The sequence below is a fragment of the Trachemys scripta genome, chromosome 1, assembly GCF_013100865.1.
Source record: "Trachemys scripta elegans isolate TJP31775 chromosome 1, CAS_Tse_1.0, whole genome shotgun sequence".
NCBI lineage: Eukaryota > Metazoa > Chordata > Testudines > Emydidae > Trachemys > Trachemys scripta.
Window position 1 is genome coordinate 4,629,650 of NC_048298.1, and position 14,439 is coordinate 4,644,088.

A 14,439-nucleotide genomic window follows, 5' to 3' on the forward strand; every position below is an offset into this window, starting at 1 on the left:
GTAGCGAGCTAATTACAGCAGCACTTCTCTTGCTACGAGTCTGTCTGCTTTCACATTATTAAATCATTAAGGGTCTTGCTGAGACTTAGAAGTCAGTTTAAAATTGCATCAGAGTGGGATTCAGCACGCTGCTTGTAACCCAGGTGCAAATTACTGTACAGAACTTTAAATCTGTTCATCTGTGTTTGGAGTGAAGCAGGAAAATAGGACCATCTCTTCCTTGCGGTGCCAGTCCTGAAGGTGTTTGTTGCTGTAAGCAGTCCCATAGGAGAAAGACTTGTTTTGCCCATAGACACGTGGTTATCGTCATCTTTTCTCTGTATCCTGCTGCCAGCCACCATGCTGCTGGAAAGAAAGGTGACACCAGCAACAAGAGGGCCTAATGGTCATGATTGTAAATCAGTTTTCATCCTGCTTTGTAGCTAGCTTTGCAATCAGACGAATTCAAACTGCAGCTGTTGTTAGAGCTCTGGCCTACGATAAATTAATAAGTGACCCATATAACATATCAGACAGAGATCAGGCCTGGAGGAATCTATAACCCCAGAACAGTGTCAGTGGATGATATGTGTTACTTCTAGCTGCTATTTTCTGATATTTTTGCCAGCACTTGAACTGTTTAAATGCTGTATTTCAGGCGAGCTTACGTACGCCTGAGCTGACCTGGGAGAGGGTGAGATCTCAGGTAGACCATGTCATCTGGCCAGACGGGAAGAGGATAGTGCTGCTGGCAGAGGTAAGTAGCACATGTGTCAGGGACTGTTACCCTAGTGGGCTGCCTAGGGTTGAATGGGCCACGGAGCTCAAGAACCTCTAGAGCATAGGCCCAAGCAGCTCACCGATGTCTCTTTGGGTAGAAGGATTTGTTAGCTCCCAAAGCCCTGTCTGTCCCTCTGGCGTGTTGTCTGCTCCGAACAGCTCCAGCATTTCCCGCTCTGCCTGTGGCCCACAGCAGCCCACCCACTGGTATTTCGTCAGATTTCATTCTTCTGAAATGGTTTGAGTGAGCTTTTAGCCATCACTGATGGCTCAGCCGCAGAGATTCAGTTGAGGACTGCTGGGACAATGAGCTATATATGTGTGGTTTCCCTAGGGCTACAACCTACTGGTAAGAAAGTTGCCGAAGGCAACAAGCTGCTGTCAAATATTTCTTGTGTCTTTCACAAAGGAACAGGTGGCTGCATTCTCAGGCATGTCTTTCTCTCTCCCTAACTCTGTTCCCCCGGGTTGTGATCTCATCAGCTCTCAACAGCTAAACGGGGCCTGGCTAGTCAGTACTCGGATGGGAAAGCTCCGGCAGCTCCATGGGGGTGTTGGTGGCACTCTCCTGGGGACTGAGCCAGTGCCCCAGCACGGGGTTGGGAAGGTGCTGCGCTTCTGACGGTGCAGGCTGTTCGCTAATTCCATGGCCCTTTCACACAAGTACGGGGCTTGGCCCCGGCATCGAAAGTCCCGTTTGAGTTTGCTACTTCCTATCCCCCTAGAGCCCCCTGCAGGTTCCCCTGGGAACAGGATTCCTCACTTCTGTTGAGTGTTGCTGTGTGCTCTGAAAGGACTGCTGCGCTCCACCCTAGTGGGGCTGCATTTCATTGATGGTTTGAAGCAATTTCTATATCCTTCTTCTGGGATCCTCCAGGCTGAAAGGTACCATGTGAATTAAGGAGCTTATTTATTTTATTTCTCAGGGCCGTCTGTTGAACCTGAGCTGTTCCACTGTTCCCACCTTTGTATTGTCCATCACCGCAACCACTCAGGTGAGCAGCATTTGGGGTGAGCAAGAGGGGTATCTTGCTCTATGGTACATGCGAGTTACTCAGCCAGATGTGTTGTTTTATTCCCAGGCTCTGGCTTTGATAGAGCTCTACAATGCCCCTGAAGGGCGCTACAAACAGGACGTCTACCTGCTGCCTAAGAAAATGGGTAAGGGCATACCCATCACCTGGTCTTAGCTTTAACTGAGGTGGAACCAGGGTGGGGGCTCTCAATGGCTTTTGGAGATCTGGCTTCATCCTCTCACATACTGGTGGGTTTTGTGTCTTAGATTTCCCCCCTAAATTGGGATGAGGATTGTCTGGTGGTGAGAGCAGGAACGGGGAGGCAGCCAGAGCGGTTCTGTTCTTGGCTCGGCTGCTGTGATTTTGGCAAGTTGCTCTAACTGTCTTCTATACAACAGTATCTCGCTTCCCTACCTCACAGGGGTATCGGTTAGAAAACAGGCTGAGGTTATGGTTGACTGTGATAGTGAGTCAGACCTAATTAATTCACATTCATTGTAGTGAAGAAGCTACTCAGTTTCAGGGTAGGATTCAGTCTCCCTAAGAGTCTCTTCCATTTTCCAAATCCAGCCATGTCTTCATTCTTTATGGCAGTAATCCTACAGTTTACACAATTAGCCAAACATCTGGAAATCCCAGAGCAGTTCCCCATCGTGACTTGGGTCTCCTGACACCAGAACTTACCTTGTTTTGATATGAACATTTGCCGTTATCTGAAAGGTGTTTAAACCCTGCTTGAGGGTGGTGCAAGAATAAGATAAATCTCAGTAGGAAAACCCATGTGTGGATTACTAGGAGGCTTGAAGGGTAACGAGGGGTAACGTACTTCTCATTTTATAGCCCCTCCCATCAGAGATTCCAAGAATGATACACGTGTGAAATAGGTGCCTCACCCCTGTGAAGTAAGGAAGCATTATCTCCGTTTTACACATGGGGAAACCATGGCAGCGAGGCAAATGACTTGGTTAAAGACACTTAGTGATTTAATGGCAGACCCCAGGAGTCCAGCCTCCCGTTCCCCTGCTGTAGCCAGTGGACACACTCTGTGATCTGTAAGGGTTTGCAGCAGCTATATTTTTACTCTTTTCCTTCAGCTGAGCTAAGGGAGTGTAGTTCTTTTCTGTTTAGCAGAATCACATTTTTCTCAGGGATAATGAGTTGTATTCAGCCGGGAGGTCGTTTGTACTGATGTCAAGATCTGTAGAAATGACACAGCCCTTCTCCCTGTAAAGGTGAACAGCAGTGCTTTGCTTTACAAAAAAAAAATGTTTCTTCTTTCACTTCCCTGCCCAAGCCGCCAGCGTCAGGTTCCAATGTATCTCCTGCAATGCTTGGGGCAGCCACTAACTTTGACTCAGGCAGATAAATGAAAGAAGAAACACTTTAAAACTCCTCTCTTACTTTATGTTTGCATGTGATATGTTAACACCTACGAGGCCAGACCCTGCACTTCTTACAGGGCCAAAACTCCCTTGGAGGTCAGGATGGGCCACATGGAGTATGTCCACACAGCAATGTACAGTAACTCCACACTTAACGTCCTCTCGCGTAACGTTGTTTTGATCTTACGTCACTGCTCCATTACAGAACATGCTGGTTTAAAGTTGGGCAATGCTCCACTATAACGTCGTTTGGCAGCCTGCTTTGTCCACAGCTGGCAGCCCCCCTATCAGCTCCCCTACGCTCCCCCCCCCCCAGAGCCTCTGCCCGCCAGTGGACCCCGCGGATCAGCGCCTCCCCCCGCCTCCTGCCCGCGGCAATCAGCTGGTTTGCGGCGTTCAGGAGGCAGGCAGGAGGGGGGAGGAGCGAGGACTTGGCACGCAGGCCCCCCCTCCCTCCCCAACACTGCAACCCAGCTGATTGCTGTGGGCAGGAGGGAGAGGGGGGAGAAGCGAGGACGCGGCATGCGGAGTAAACGGGGAGGAGGTGTGGGGAAGAAGAGGCAGGTTAAGGGTGAGAGCTTGGGGGAAGGGGTGGAATGAGCAGGCCAAGGGTTGAGCCCCCCACCCCTGGTACTTGCACGGTAGGGGAAGCTGCCGCTGCGCAACATGCTTCTCCTAGCCTACGGCATCTTCAGCCTCCTTGCCTGCCTCATTGTCTGCAGGGCCAGTGGGCTGTGCCTGTGTGGAGTAAGGTGGGAGCACCTCCCATTGCGTCATACTCAGCAGTGATGTTCCCATTGCTTCATACTCAGCAATGATGATTGGAGTATTACATTGTTTCTTTTAAATTGTTTAAAACTTATACCTGTATTAAATTGCTTGTTTAAAATGTATATAATGCCTTTTGTCTGGCAAAAACAAATTTCCCTGGAACCTAACCCCCCCCCCATTTACATTAATTCTTATGGGGAAATTGGATTCACTTAACATTGTTTCGCTTAAAGTTGCATTTTTCAGGAACATAACTACAACGTTAAGTGAGGAGTTACTGTAAGCCTAGGGTTAGTGGGACTCGAGTCAGCTGACCTATGTCAGGGAACCCTGGGCTTGAGCGTCTACACTGCATTTTAACTCTAGGTAAAGGATTTTCTGACCTGTGCTCAAACCGAGGGCTCTGGTGTCCACACTGCAGTGCACAGACCTTAGTCAAAGTAACCCTTTCCCCAAGTGCATAGCACCCTAACCCCGTGTCGACACACTAGCCCTACAAATGTGTTGCATTGTGGGAAAACTCTACTGCCCACCCTGTTTCCTAACTGATGGTGCTATCGATGGAACTCCAGTGCCCACCCAAGTACATAAACTGCATAATTAGCTCCTCTGGTGCGTGTCTCGGTAGAATCACTGCAGTTGGAGAAGGCTTTATACTGAACTGACCTCTAATCTGAGAATTGGGCTTACCCCTCTAGGCTGAGTCACACTGGCAGGAAAATACCCGTGTGCAGCTGAGGATAATCAGGACACGCATCTCCAGGGCCGTCAAACTGTTCAAATGAAATGCTGCGATTCTTAACTTTTAAAATGCGCTGTTCAATGGGAGTGGTTTTGGTTGGTTGGTTTTTAATTCATTTTTGTCTGTTTTGACAAAAAATGTAGGTTTCAGAACAAAAACACACAAACCCCAGCCTGGCTGCTGCCCTCTGCAGAGCGGTGAAGTGCGTCCCCAGGGCTTGGGATACAGAGTGCTCCAGCACCCCCTTAGGATCCCTTATCCCTGCTCCCACTCACCGCCCTCACAGTGCACACTGCCCAGGCACCCCTTCACACTTAGCCCCCAGGGGGGCCCGGGAGCAAGGGACAGAGAGCGGAGCAGGACCAACCAGCTGCCCTGCAGGGAGGGGGAGCAGCTGAGGTGTTGGGGGTCCTCTTCCCCCCGCTGTGCTGAGCCGTGAGCTCTGCCACTCCCCTTCCCTGCAGGGCAGATGCTTAGTCCGCGCTCCACTCTCTGTCTCTTGCTCCTGGGCACCCCTGCCTCCCAGGGGCTGGATGTGCAGGGCGCCCAGCCAGCACCCCAAAATCTGGCTGGGCTCTTGTGACCAGGAAGCAGCTCTCTTTGCAAAAAGCTTTTTCTGACCAGTCTCCATTGAAAAGCCTGCAGGCTGTCTGGTAGTGTACTTGCAGACCCGTTTTCAGCAGACAATGGATTAATGCTGACCTGAGCTTGTGTGGTGTCCATTTGCAAGAGAGGGCAATAGACTGCACCACAGATCGTTGGCATAGAGAGGACTAAGGAAGTTGCCCCAAGGAATTCTGGGACACATTCAGAAGACTTCTGGGATCAGAGTCAAGCTAGGGCTGTGTGCACACAGGAAAGCAATAGGGCTCAGACCCTCCAGCCCTGGAGAGTCCTGGGACCCTAGGTTTGAGCCCTAGGTTAACATAATTGGTGTGTGGACTCAAGGAGGGCTAGGCTTAAGCCCAGCTTACATTGCTGTGTAGACAGACCCATAGTCCGTGACAAGTTCTTACGTAAAACGCAAACGCCCTTTCGGGCTTTATGCATTAGAGCTCCTCCAGTGAGGGAGGGACCCAAGGGATTTGCCGCGTTCAAGCTAATTTCCCAGGGCTTGAATCTGTTTCAGATGAGTATGTGGCAAGTCTTCATCTTCCAACGTTCGACGCACATCTGACAGAACTAACAGATGAACAAGCAAAATACCTGGGACTAAATAAAAACGGGCCTTTCAAACCAAACTATTACAGGTGCTGGTTTTAAACATCTTTCTTTTCTTTCTCTCTCTCTCTCTCTCTCTCTCTTTCTCTCTAATGTAATATATGCAAACACGTATGTATGTGTGGGAATCAGCTCAACCTTATATATATGAGCAAGAAGAATCACTGTGATTAAGCATCTAATTCCACAGGTACCCTGAGAAGGGTTCCTGGAGTCTTGGTAATTGCCCATTGCCCCAGTACGTCAAGACATGATATAAAATGGTGGAGGTACAGAATGAAGGACATCAGACAATGCACGATCAGCTCCGACACCCAGAACGCTTTGCGTGAAATGAGGCAGCCTATTGTATCTGGCAGAAGCTGTCATCCTAAAGTGGCAAATCTCAAAGTAACACCATCCAGCCAACTCAAATGACGAATTATTTTTAAAATCTGACAAGCACAAAATGGTACAAAGCAGCGTTTCTGCTAGTGTCCCTCGGGGAGCATTTCTAGTGGCAAGAGTCTTGGTGCAGTACAGACTTTAGTACTCGAACCTCCTCTGTTGCCCTCTGCGCTAGATTGCCATACTTACATGCATAGCTCCCATTTGTGCCTTTGAAAACGTACCTCCGAATGTTTTAACTGTTGTTTCTGTCGACCTTGGACTGTAATCACTTGGGGCAAGGACTGTCTTTCTCAAAGTCTGTACAGGTCTGGATACGTTGACAGTGCTCAGTAAAAAATAAAGGCCGCGTTATGATACCTTAGATTATCTCTCTTCCAGGTCAAACTACTGGGAAATCTTCTCATTCATTTAAGTTCCTGTGCTCCTGTTTACAGGTGGGATGAGAATGGGTTTGCACCACCACAGATCAGTTTGAGCTTGCGGAATGGGGCTGTGCCGGAATACCCTCCTTTATCTTATGAATCCCAAAGTTTAACTATAATGTACAACACACAGCACTTCAGTGTTGATACGCGCTTTGAATCCTGCAGCCCCAAAACGCTTAAAGAATTATCTTCCAAGTTAGAGGTGGGAAAGACCCGCAAAACGCCAGTTAGTCTTCCTTCCCAGTCTGCAATGCGTTCCTGTCCAACGTCACAAGCAATGGGACTTGAACCATTTCTAGATCTTATCAGCCATTTCCTGCTGTTCAGTCTAAATTTCCCTGGGCTCAGTTTCACATATTAGTGATTTGTTTAGCACCAACAACGTGCTGGGGATCGTACAGGACACAGACAGTCTCTGCCTCAAAGTGATTATGGTAGACCTGCATATAGAGAAGTTAAGGGACGTTGGGGAGCACACAAAAGACAAGGGAAGAAATTTTCAAAAACTTCTAAGTCCCATATTCTGCAGTGACTTAAGTACGTAGATCCATAGAGTTTATAGCCAGAAGGAACCATTAGATCATTTAGTAGGACCTCCTGCATGACCCAGGCCATTACATTTCACCCCATGACGCCTGTATTGAGCCCAGTAATGTCTTCCAGAAAGGTAGCCAGGCTTGATGTGAAGACATTGAGAGAGAGAGAGAATCCACCACTTCCCTTGGTACTTTGTTCCAGTGATTAATAACTCTCACTGTTAAAACTTTGTGCCTTATTTCCTACTTGAATTTGTCTGGCTTTAGCTTCCAGCCATTGGTTCTTGTTGTCTTTCTCTGCTAGATTACAGAGCCGTTTAGTACCTGGTATTTTCTCCCCATAAATGTACTCACACACCGCAATCAAGTCACCTCTCAGTCTTCTGGTTGATAAACTAACAGACTGAGCTCTTTCAGTCTCTCACTGTAAGGCATTTTCTCCAGCTCTGAAATAATTTTTGTTCTTTTCGGCATTCTTTCCAATTTTTAAACCATCCATTCTTAAAGCTTTTCAGTCAGGTCATTAAAAGTCAATGGGACTTAGGTGCTTTTGAAAATTGTACCAGAGGTCTAGGATGTTGGGGCAAAGTTGAAGGGCCTTGTGGGTGTCTAAATTTGATGGGGTGTTGAAGGGAGGAAGAGGTTATACCCTCCTAAACAGTCTCCTTCCTCCTTTGCGTTTATACCCACTAAATCATTACACTCTGTCTGCTTCTGGCAGTGATCCATGTACAGTGTTCAGTTTTATACACCCCCACTAACTGAGAGCAATATTTCTCATCTTTTTTCAGGTATTAAGTTTCTGCAGCTGCAACCAGAAGAAGTAAGGAACAAGAATCCAAGCCTTTTCTCAACTATTGTACAGGATGAAGTAGTACAAGCTTCTTAAATCAGAGCTGGACTTGCTCACATAGTAGACAGTGTGTTAGGTTATTTATTTATTAAACTAGAGTACTGTACGTGCGGCCTCTGCCAATGGTGTTTTTTACTGCCAGGAGACTGTGAGACAGTTGATTTTTGTTTTTTGGGGGGCGGGAAGCAAGGGGAGGAAAGAAGAATCTGGCTGAATTCTTTTGTTGCAAAGTATCTGTTAGCTTCAAGTAATCCATTATCGCTGTATGTCTATTCTAATATACAGGGGATGGAGGACAATGCATGAGGCGAGATTTGGGATCAGACTACAAGCTTGCACGTTATGTTAGTACCTTAATGTCTAGGAACTTCATTTCAAGGTTGCACATTTCCTTTGTACCTTAACATTTCTTACCTGGAAGTGGAATCTGGGCCAGTCCCCAGAACTATCAGTCAGTTTGCAGGGTAGGACACTCTGTTATTTTGTTTCCATGCCATTTTAAAATGAAACTAGCACAAGCCTGTTTGCTCTAGACATTGCTGACGAGACTGGTGCTATCTTAGTAGTGAAACACTAAATCTCGCCAGCAGCCACTGGGGAAAACTCTCTAATCTGATTATTGTGCAAGGACAGGCTTTGGCAAGAAGCCAGAATGAACTTTGCCTTAGCACTGTGGGAAGCTGTAACCAAGAGTCCAGTTTATAGCATCAGCAGGGGACACCCCGCAGCCTGCGTTAGGAGCCCGGGAGGCAGAGATGCACCCACTCTAAAGCAGTGGGTGATGAACGCTGCAGGGTTCACACCAGTGGACTAAGACCCAATTACACACCATTCTTCAGCAACTTTGCAGTATTTTTTTGCAGCTTTTGATGAGTGCCAACGTTTTACAATTCAACCAAAGCTATATTCCTCATGGAGCAGTTGTGTGGCATCTTGTGCTCACGCTTGTGGAACAGGCTTGCGACTTTGCCGACAAATGCTGCTTACATTTCAAGGTAGCTCTTCGAGATGACACTCAGAAGCTTGTTGTTCACACTGCTGCAGAATGAAGCAGTAAAACAGATCAGTTCTGAGGACCGTTCTTGACACAGTCCTTCTCCAACTGGGATTTCAGTCCTCTCTGGAAGTGACTTCTATGTATAAAAGTATCTGGTTCTGGGAAATGGTTCCCAGACTCCCAGTGCCAGAGCTGTTCGAGTCTTATTTTCAAATATTCATTTGTTCAGTGAATGAATTCTAGGGAATCTTATTTGGATTTATAAGTGCCAGTAATTATCCCGAGTAATTACCATAGAGTATGCTCTGTCCTGAGATCTAGATGTTATAAGTAGAGTTCAGAATCACTGTCACATTAGTATCTTGTCAAGTCTTGCTGTATTAGTCAGAACTGATGGAAGATAAACATGCCTGTTACTTGTTTTAGCCCAAGATGTCCTGTCTGGATGCTGCATATAACACAGTCATGCATGTCAAGGTAATTTTTAAGGTTGCCATATCTCCCCAGATGCATCGACGACATGTTTCTTTTTTAAAATTCGAGGTACTTCAAGTGGTACTAACCAGACTTCCACTTGAGGCATTGACCTATCAGCCTCGGCTTTTATATACTATGCCCATCACCCTGGTATCTGAGCACCTGATCAAGTGAAGATCCTTGTTTTGCCCTCTCTGAATCCTTGGCCATTATGAATGGGAGAGGTGTCTTTGTGGCATTGTCTACAAAAGACAGAAATTGTGGTCTACAGGCAAGTCACAGAATCAACAAAATTAGACAAGACCGCCTCCTGGGTCAGCTTGTCCATTGTCACGGTTGTTTCTTAAGGCAAATTTTCTAGTATGTTGCTTAGTCCAATTTTCAACCTCCAAAGGGCTGGAGCCCGAGGTAGAAAGTTGTAGATAAGCTGTTGGAAGTTTTATGAGGCTGCATCTGAGGGAGGCATCATAGAATGATCCCCAGTCATGTATCAATTGATCTTCAACTCTTGGTGGATTTTATTCAGGTCCTGAGATTTTTCGGAAGAGACCACTGAATTATTGTTAAGATGCAAATTGGGTGTATTACTTTTATTACTTACACTGTTTGAGTAACTTTATTCTGCAGCTATCCAGCTTTATCCTGGAGTCACTTTGGTGGTTTGTAAACGCGTGGGGTGAAGTCCAGGCCCATGGAACTCAATGGCAAAGCTCCCCTTTGACTTCAGAAGGGCCAGGATTTCACTCGTAGATTGCACTTTCTGAATGGGGTCTGTTTCTGGGCAAAAGTCCCAGGAATGTATCCACCCTCTCTTCAAGATCTCGGCATCCAGGGACTGCACAAATGGCCAAGGATAAAGGGGAAGGAGTTTCTTAGAGAGTGGCTTTTCTCTTCTGTGTACTAAACCAATCACAGAACCATTTCCCAGCAGCCAGGAGTTGGGGGATGGGCAACATGTGTCTTTGATTTAATCGGGAACGTTATCTTGTCCTCCTCCCTTAGATCTCTTGTGGTATAAGTGTCCATGTATGATGAGTAGGTACATGCATCCAACACGTCAATCTGCTCTTGATCTCACGTGGTTATGGCTGGCACGTGAAACTGCTTGTTAGACAAGTGCTTGGCGTCAGCCCTGGCCGTACTCTCTCTGTGAGCCTGCATCTCACCTCTGTGACCTGAGTTCAGTCATCTAGGGAGCAGTACCGTATTCGTGAAGTTGCTGTACACTGACTGGGAGTTCCCAGGCTAACACCACGATGCTGGTTTGAAATCTGATAGCGAAGTGCAGCCTTCGCTAAGGGTATCTTAGGACACCATCGTTTTTTGGGAGGGTTTTTTCCATACACACGCCCATCATTGAGCAGGAACAGAATGGGTGCAAATGTTCCAAGCTGACGGACACACGGAAGTTCCTTCTCTCTTTATTCGCTAGAGACAGTTGAGTCAAGACGTGTGCACTTTTTACAGAGTTAGCTCTGCAGAAGTGAGGTGGCATGGCTGGGAATGCCCTGGGGTGCAGACTGAGAGACAGTCATCGCTTAACATGACCTGGGCTCCTCGCTTGCTGTCTGGGGCAGGGACTAGGAGACCAGAGCACCCCAAAGTGTGGCCCAGGACCACTCTTTCCCTTTAGGTAGAGGTGCATGCTCAGAGACTGCAGGCCCCTGCATGCATTTCTGCTCAGATCAAGATGGAGCATTGCAAGCTGGGAGGTGTAGTCCCCTGAGCTTTACGGAAATGGAGCATTGCAATCCGTTCCAAGTGGCCAGTGCTCTTGGGCATCATTCGGGCACCCCCGAGTTTAATGTGTGGAAACAGTTCCTAGTTTTCCCCGAGAGCTGGCGAGACTGTTGGCAGCAGACTGGCCTTCCAGATTAGCACAGTGGTGCTACCAGCCTTCTTTTCTCTCTTATTTTGTGGGGAAGGTGACAACATTAACCTGTCTCTGGTTTCTGGAGTGAAGCCACTTAGGAAATGCCCTATGGGTCACGTGTTGATCCAGGCACCCTTTGGAAAAATGGGGTCAGAAATCAGGCTGAATCTGCCCCCAGGACAATAACCATTCCATCAGGTGACCCGACGGTGCATCTCGGAAGGGTCGCTTACCTATTCCAAGTCTGTCACTAGTGTAGCGTGTGGTGGTGCTGTCCTCATCAGTGAATTTGTTTGTGCTGATTTTAAGCTCATTTTATCTTCAATGTAGCTATAAGAAGAAAAAGAAATCATTCTAAATGGCTTTTTTCCCCTCTGATCTTTTACAGATTTTCTCCATGTTGCTATACCTTTTTGTAAGCTTTTTGGCTTGCTTGGCTTTTCCTACTCAATCTGGAATCATACTCCGTGATCATCTCTAAATTAAGTGTAACGGGTTTTTTTAAATGTAACAATTTTTTTTAAATATTAGAAAAAGGAGATAGGCGACACCAGCAAAATCTTATAAGGAAAATAATTCTGTTCTGAACTTTAGAAACCAGGAAAAGAAACCCAATCATCTGTCATAATTCTACAGTAAGGAAGCAAAAACTAAGACTATAACATTTTCAAAAGGATGTTTTAAATATTAATGTCTGAGTGATTGTATTAGATCAGCAATAAAGACTCTGTAATCTCAAAACACAAATAAAATGTTGCAAAATTCACTTGGCCTCTGGAGTGTGTTCCTGTGGCAGGCCCTGGAAATGGTTGGAAACAGGATGGGATGTTATAGAGAAGGTTACTAACCTCACAGCTTTTGTGACAACCAGGTACCAAAATGGGCCCGTCATCGTCTATTTGTCACACTACAAGCTACAAGTCAGAGCAACACCAATAGTTTTAATGAGTGTGTTGGCCACTAGTGTTCTCTTCTAGCCTGTGAGTATTTCCAGGGCCAATCAGTTTCTTAAGGTATTGTCCCGGTCCATGTATTCCTAAATGTAAACAGTCCATTCACTCTTGCCTCTAATTAGCCACATATTGTATTGCCAGTCCTAGTGGGTTTATAAAAACTTCAGCTGCTGGAAATGGCAGATTCCTCCCCCTGCTTAGCAGGACCAGGTTTCCAGTCATGTTCTTCCTCCCAGGTTTTCATTGTCTCAGACACTTCTGTTCCTCCAGCCCCTTCCTCTGCTCCAATTGTTACACAGCCAACTCCATCCTCTACCCAGCGTGTGGACTTCTCCCTCCAGACTGATTCTGACAGAAGATCTGCCTTGACTTGGAGCGGCCCCATCTATATCCCTCCTTCCTTTCCTCCCAGGGTGCACTGGGTGTACCTATCCCATAATGCCATCTCTATTGTGTAGACAGCACCATAGGTGTGCAGGGGGCTTTGCAAATGAAAACGACGGCTACCTGCTCCGAGGAGCTTGCAATCTAAATTAGATACCCTCGTCTTGTAATCACAAACAATAGATGTGGGGGAACAGCAGCCAGTCCGGAGATATTCACAGAGTAAGGCCACACTGGTGGTTCATTGTTTTAAAGAATGTATTGGGGGATATTGTCCCAGGACTCGGGGGCAGTGAGTGCTGCAGGTCACCTGCACTGGGAGAGCTGCAGAGGAGTGAAATTGACCGTTTTCGTAGTAGTCCTCTTGCTTTTTCTGGAGAATATTGTCATTTAATAGGAAAACAGCACAATTCAAATCAGGGAAATCTTAGTGTCCTTGTAACTCAAAATCAGCTGGGCAGATTTTCTTCAAGCTTTGCAGAAACATTCTCCTTTGCCATCAAGGTGGGTCTGGCAAATCTCAGGCCAAACCAATTCTCCAAGCCAAAGTTATAGTCATTTTATACTGAACTGCTGATTGCAACCTTAATGCTGGACATGCTTCCACCCCTCCGTACAATACAGCAGCCCACAGCTGTCTCTGCGGAGGTGGCCTGTGAGAGAGGGTTCTGGCTACTAAGTTTCCCATCCCCTCTGTGTTTTGCGTAGTGATTGGAAATAGTCTGTGGAGAAGCTGTCTGAGTGTAGCTGGAAATTGTTTTGGTTGTAGGTTTCTTGGGTTTTCTCCTGTTCCTGATCTGTCCTTGGTGAAAACAAGCTAAATTGTGTCTGGAAAAAAATCCCATTATCTTGTTTTGCTCCCATTCTGTCACCTCCCTTCCTAGCCCTTTTGCAAAATAATCAGTGTTTACACAAGACCCAGAAAGACAACAGGAAAATATAGATTAAAAAGGATGAAATTTCTTCCAAGATGAACAGAATAAACCAATGGCCATTTTGAAACACAAAATCAGATCACTCCTGGCTGAAAGCTGCATGGAACAGAGTGTGATGAGACCATGGGCAGGGAATTGCGGGCAGATTTCTGCCTGGTGTGACAGGTGTGCAGGACGCAAATCACACAGGCCACTGGATAATCGATTTTGGGATGCTCCTTCATTGAGCATCGAGAAACCTCGTAACCTAGCAGTAACGTAGCTACCCTGCTCTGAATCTGCAGCTCTGGCTGGTGGGAAGTATGCGGAAGAAGGATGCTGTGCCCTTGTGGGAAGCCTTTCAGAAGTAACATGTAGACCGCAGGGGGAGAGAGCCCGTAACTCCCTGAGAACTTGCATGGTGGCACCTCCCATCAAGACTGTCCCTCCATGATGCATTGGGCAGGTGTGGTTCTTTGTCTTTTCTGAGCGCATCTCCGCTAAATAGCAGGAGCTAAACTAACCAGTCCTCCCCCCTGGGTAGCGGTGACGTCAGATGCATGGATGGAGGATGCATCTGATGGAGTGACCGGGGGGTGAAAGTGATGGCCAGCCACTGCTGAAGTCTAAGTAGGTCAGCATCTCTAGAGAACTCTCAGAAGGCAGTGACTTAACAGGTCATTTTAAACTCCCATCTGCTCCTAGAGGTCCCCAGTCCTCCAGGATTCACACAACCTGCTGTTGGA

General features: G+C 46.9%; 1 protein-coding gene across 4 annotated transcripts in view; it reads left to right on the forward strand.

Annotated features, from left to right (window-relative positions):
• The window catches only part of AHCYL2 (adenosylhomocysteinase like 2), a 176,916-nt gene extending 164,708 nt beyond the window's left edge, over positions 1–12,208 (forward strand). For all 4 annotated transcript variants that reach the window (XM_034763830.1, XM_034763838.1, XM_034763845.1 and 1 more), the window contains 5 exons: positions 638–736; positions 1,686–1,754; positions 1,842–1,920; positions 5,800–5,920; positions 8,034–12,208. In XM_034763830.1, coding sequence (XP_034619721.1) covers positions 638–736; positions 1,686–1,754; positions 1,842–1,920; positions 5,800–5,920; positions 8,034–8,040 — 375 coding nt within the window. In that variant the 3' untranslated portion in view covers positions 8,041–12,208. The remainder of the gene's footprint in view (positions 1–637; positions 737–1,685; positions 1,755–1,841; positions 1,921–5,799; positions 5,921–8,033) is intronic.
• Positions 12,209–14,439: the final 2,231 nt, after the last annotated feature.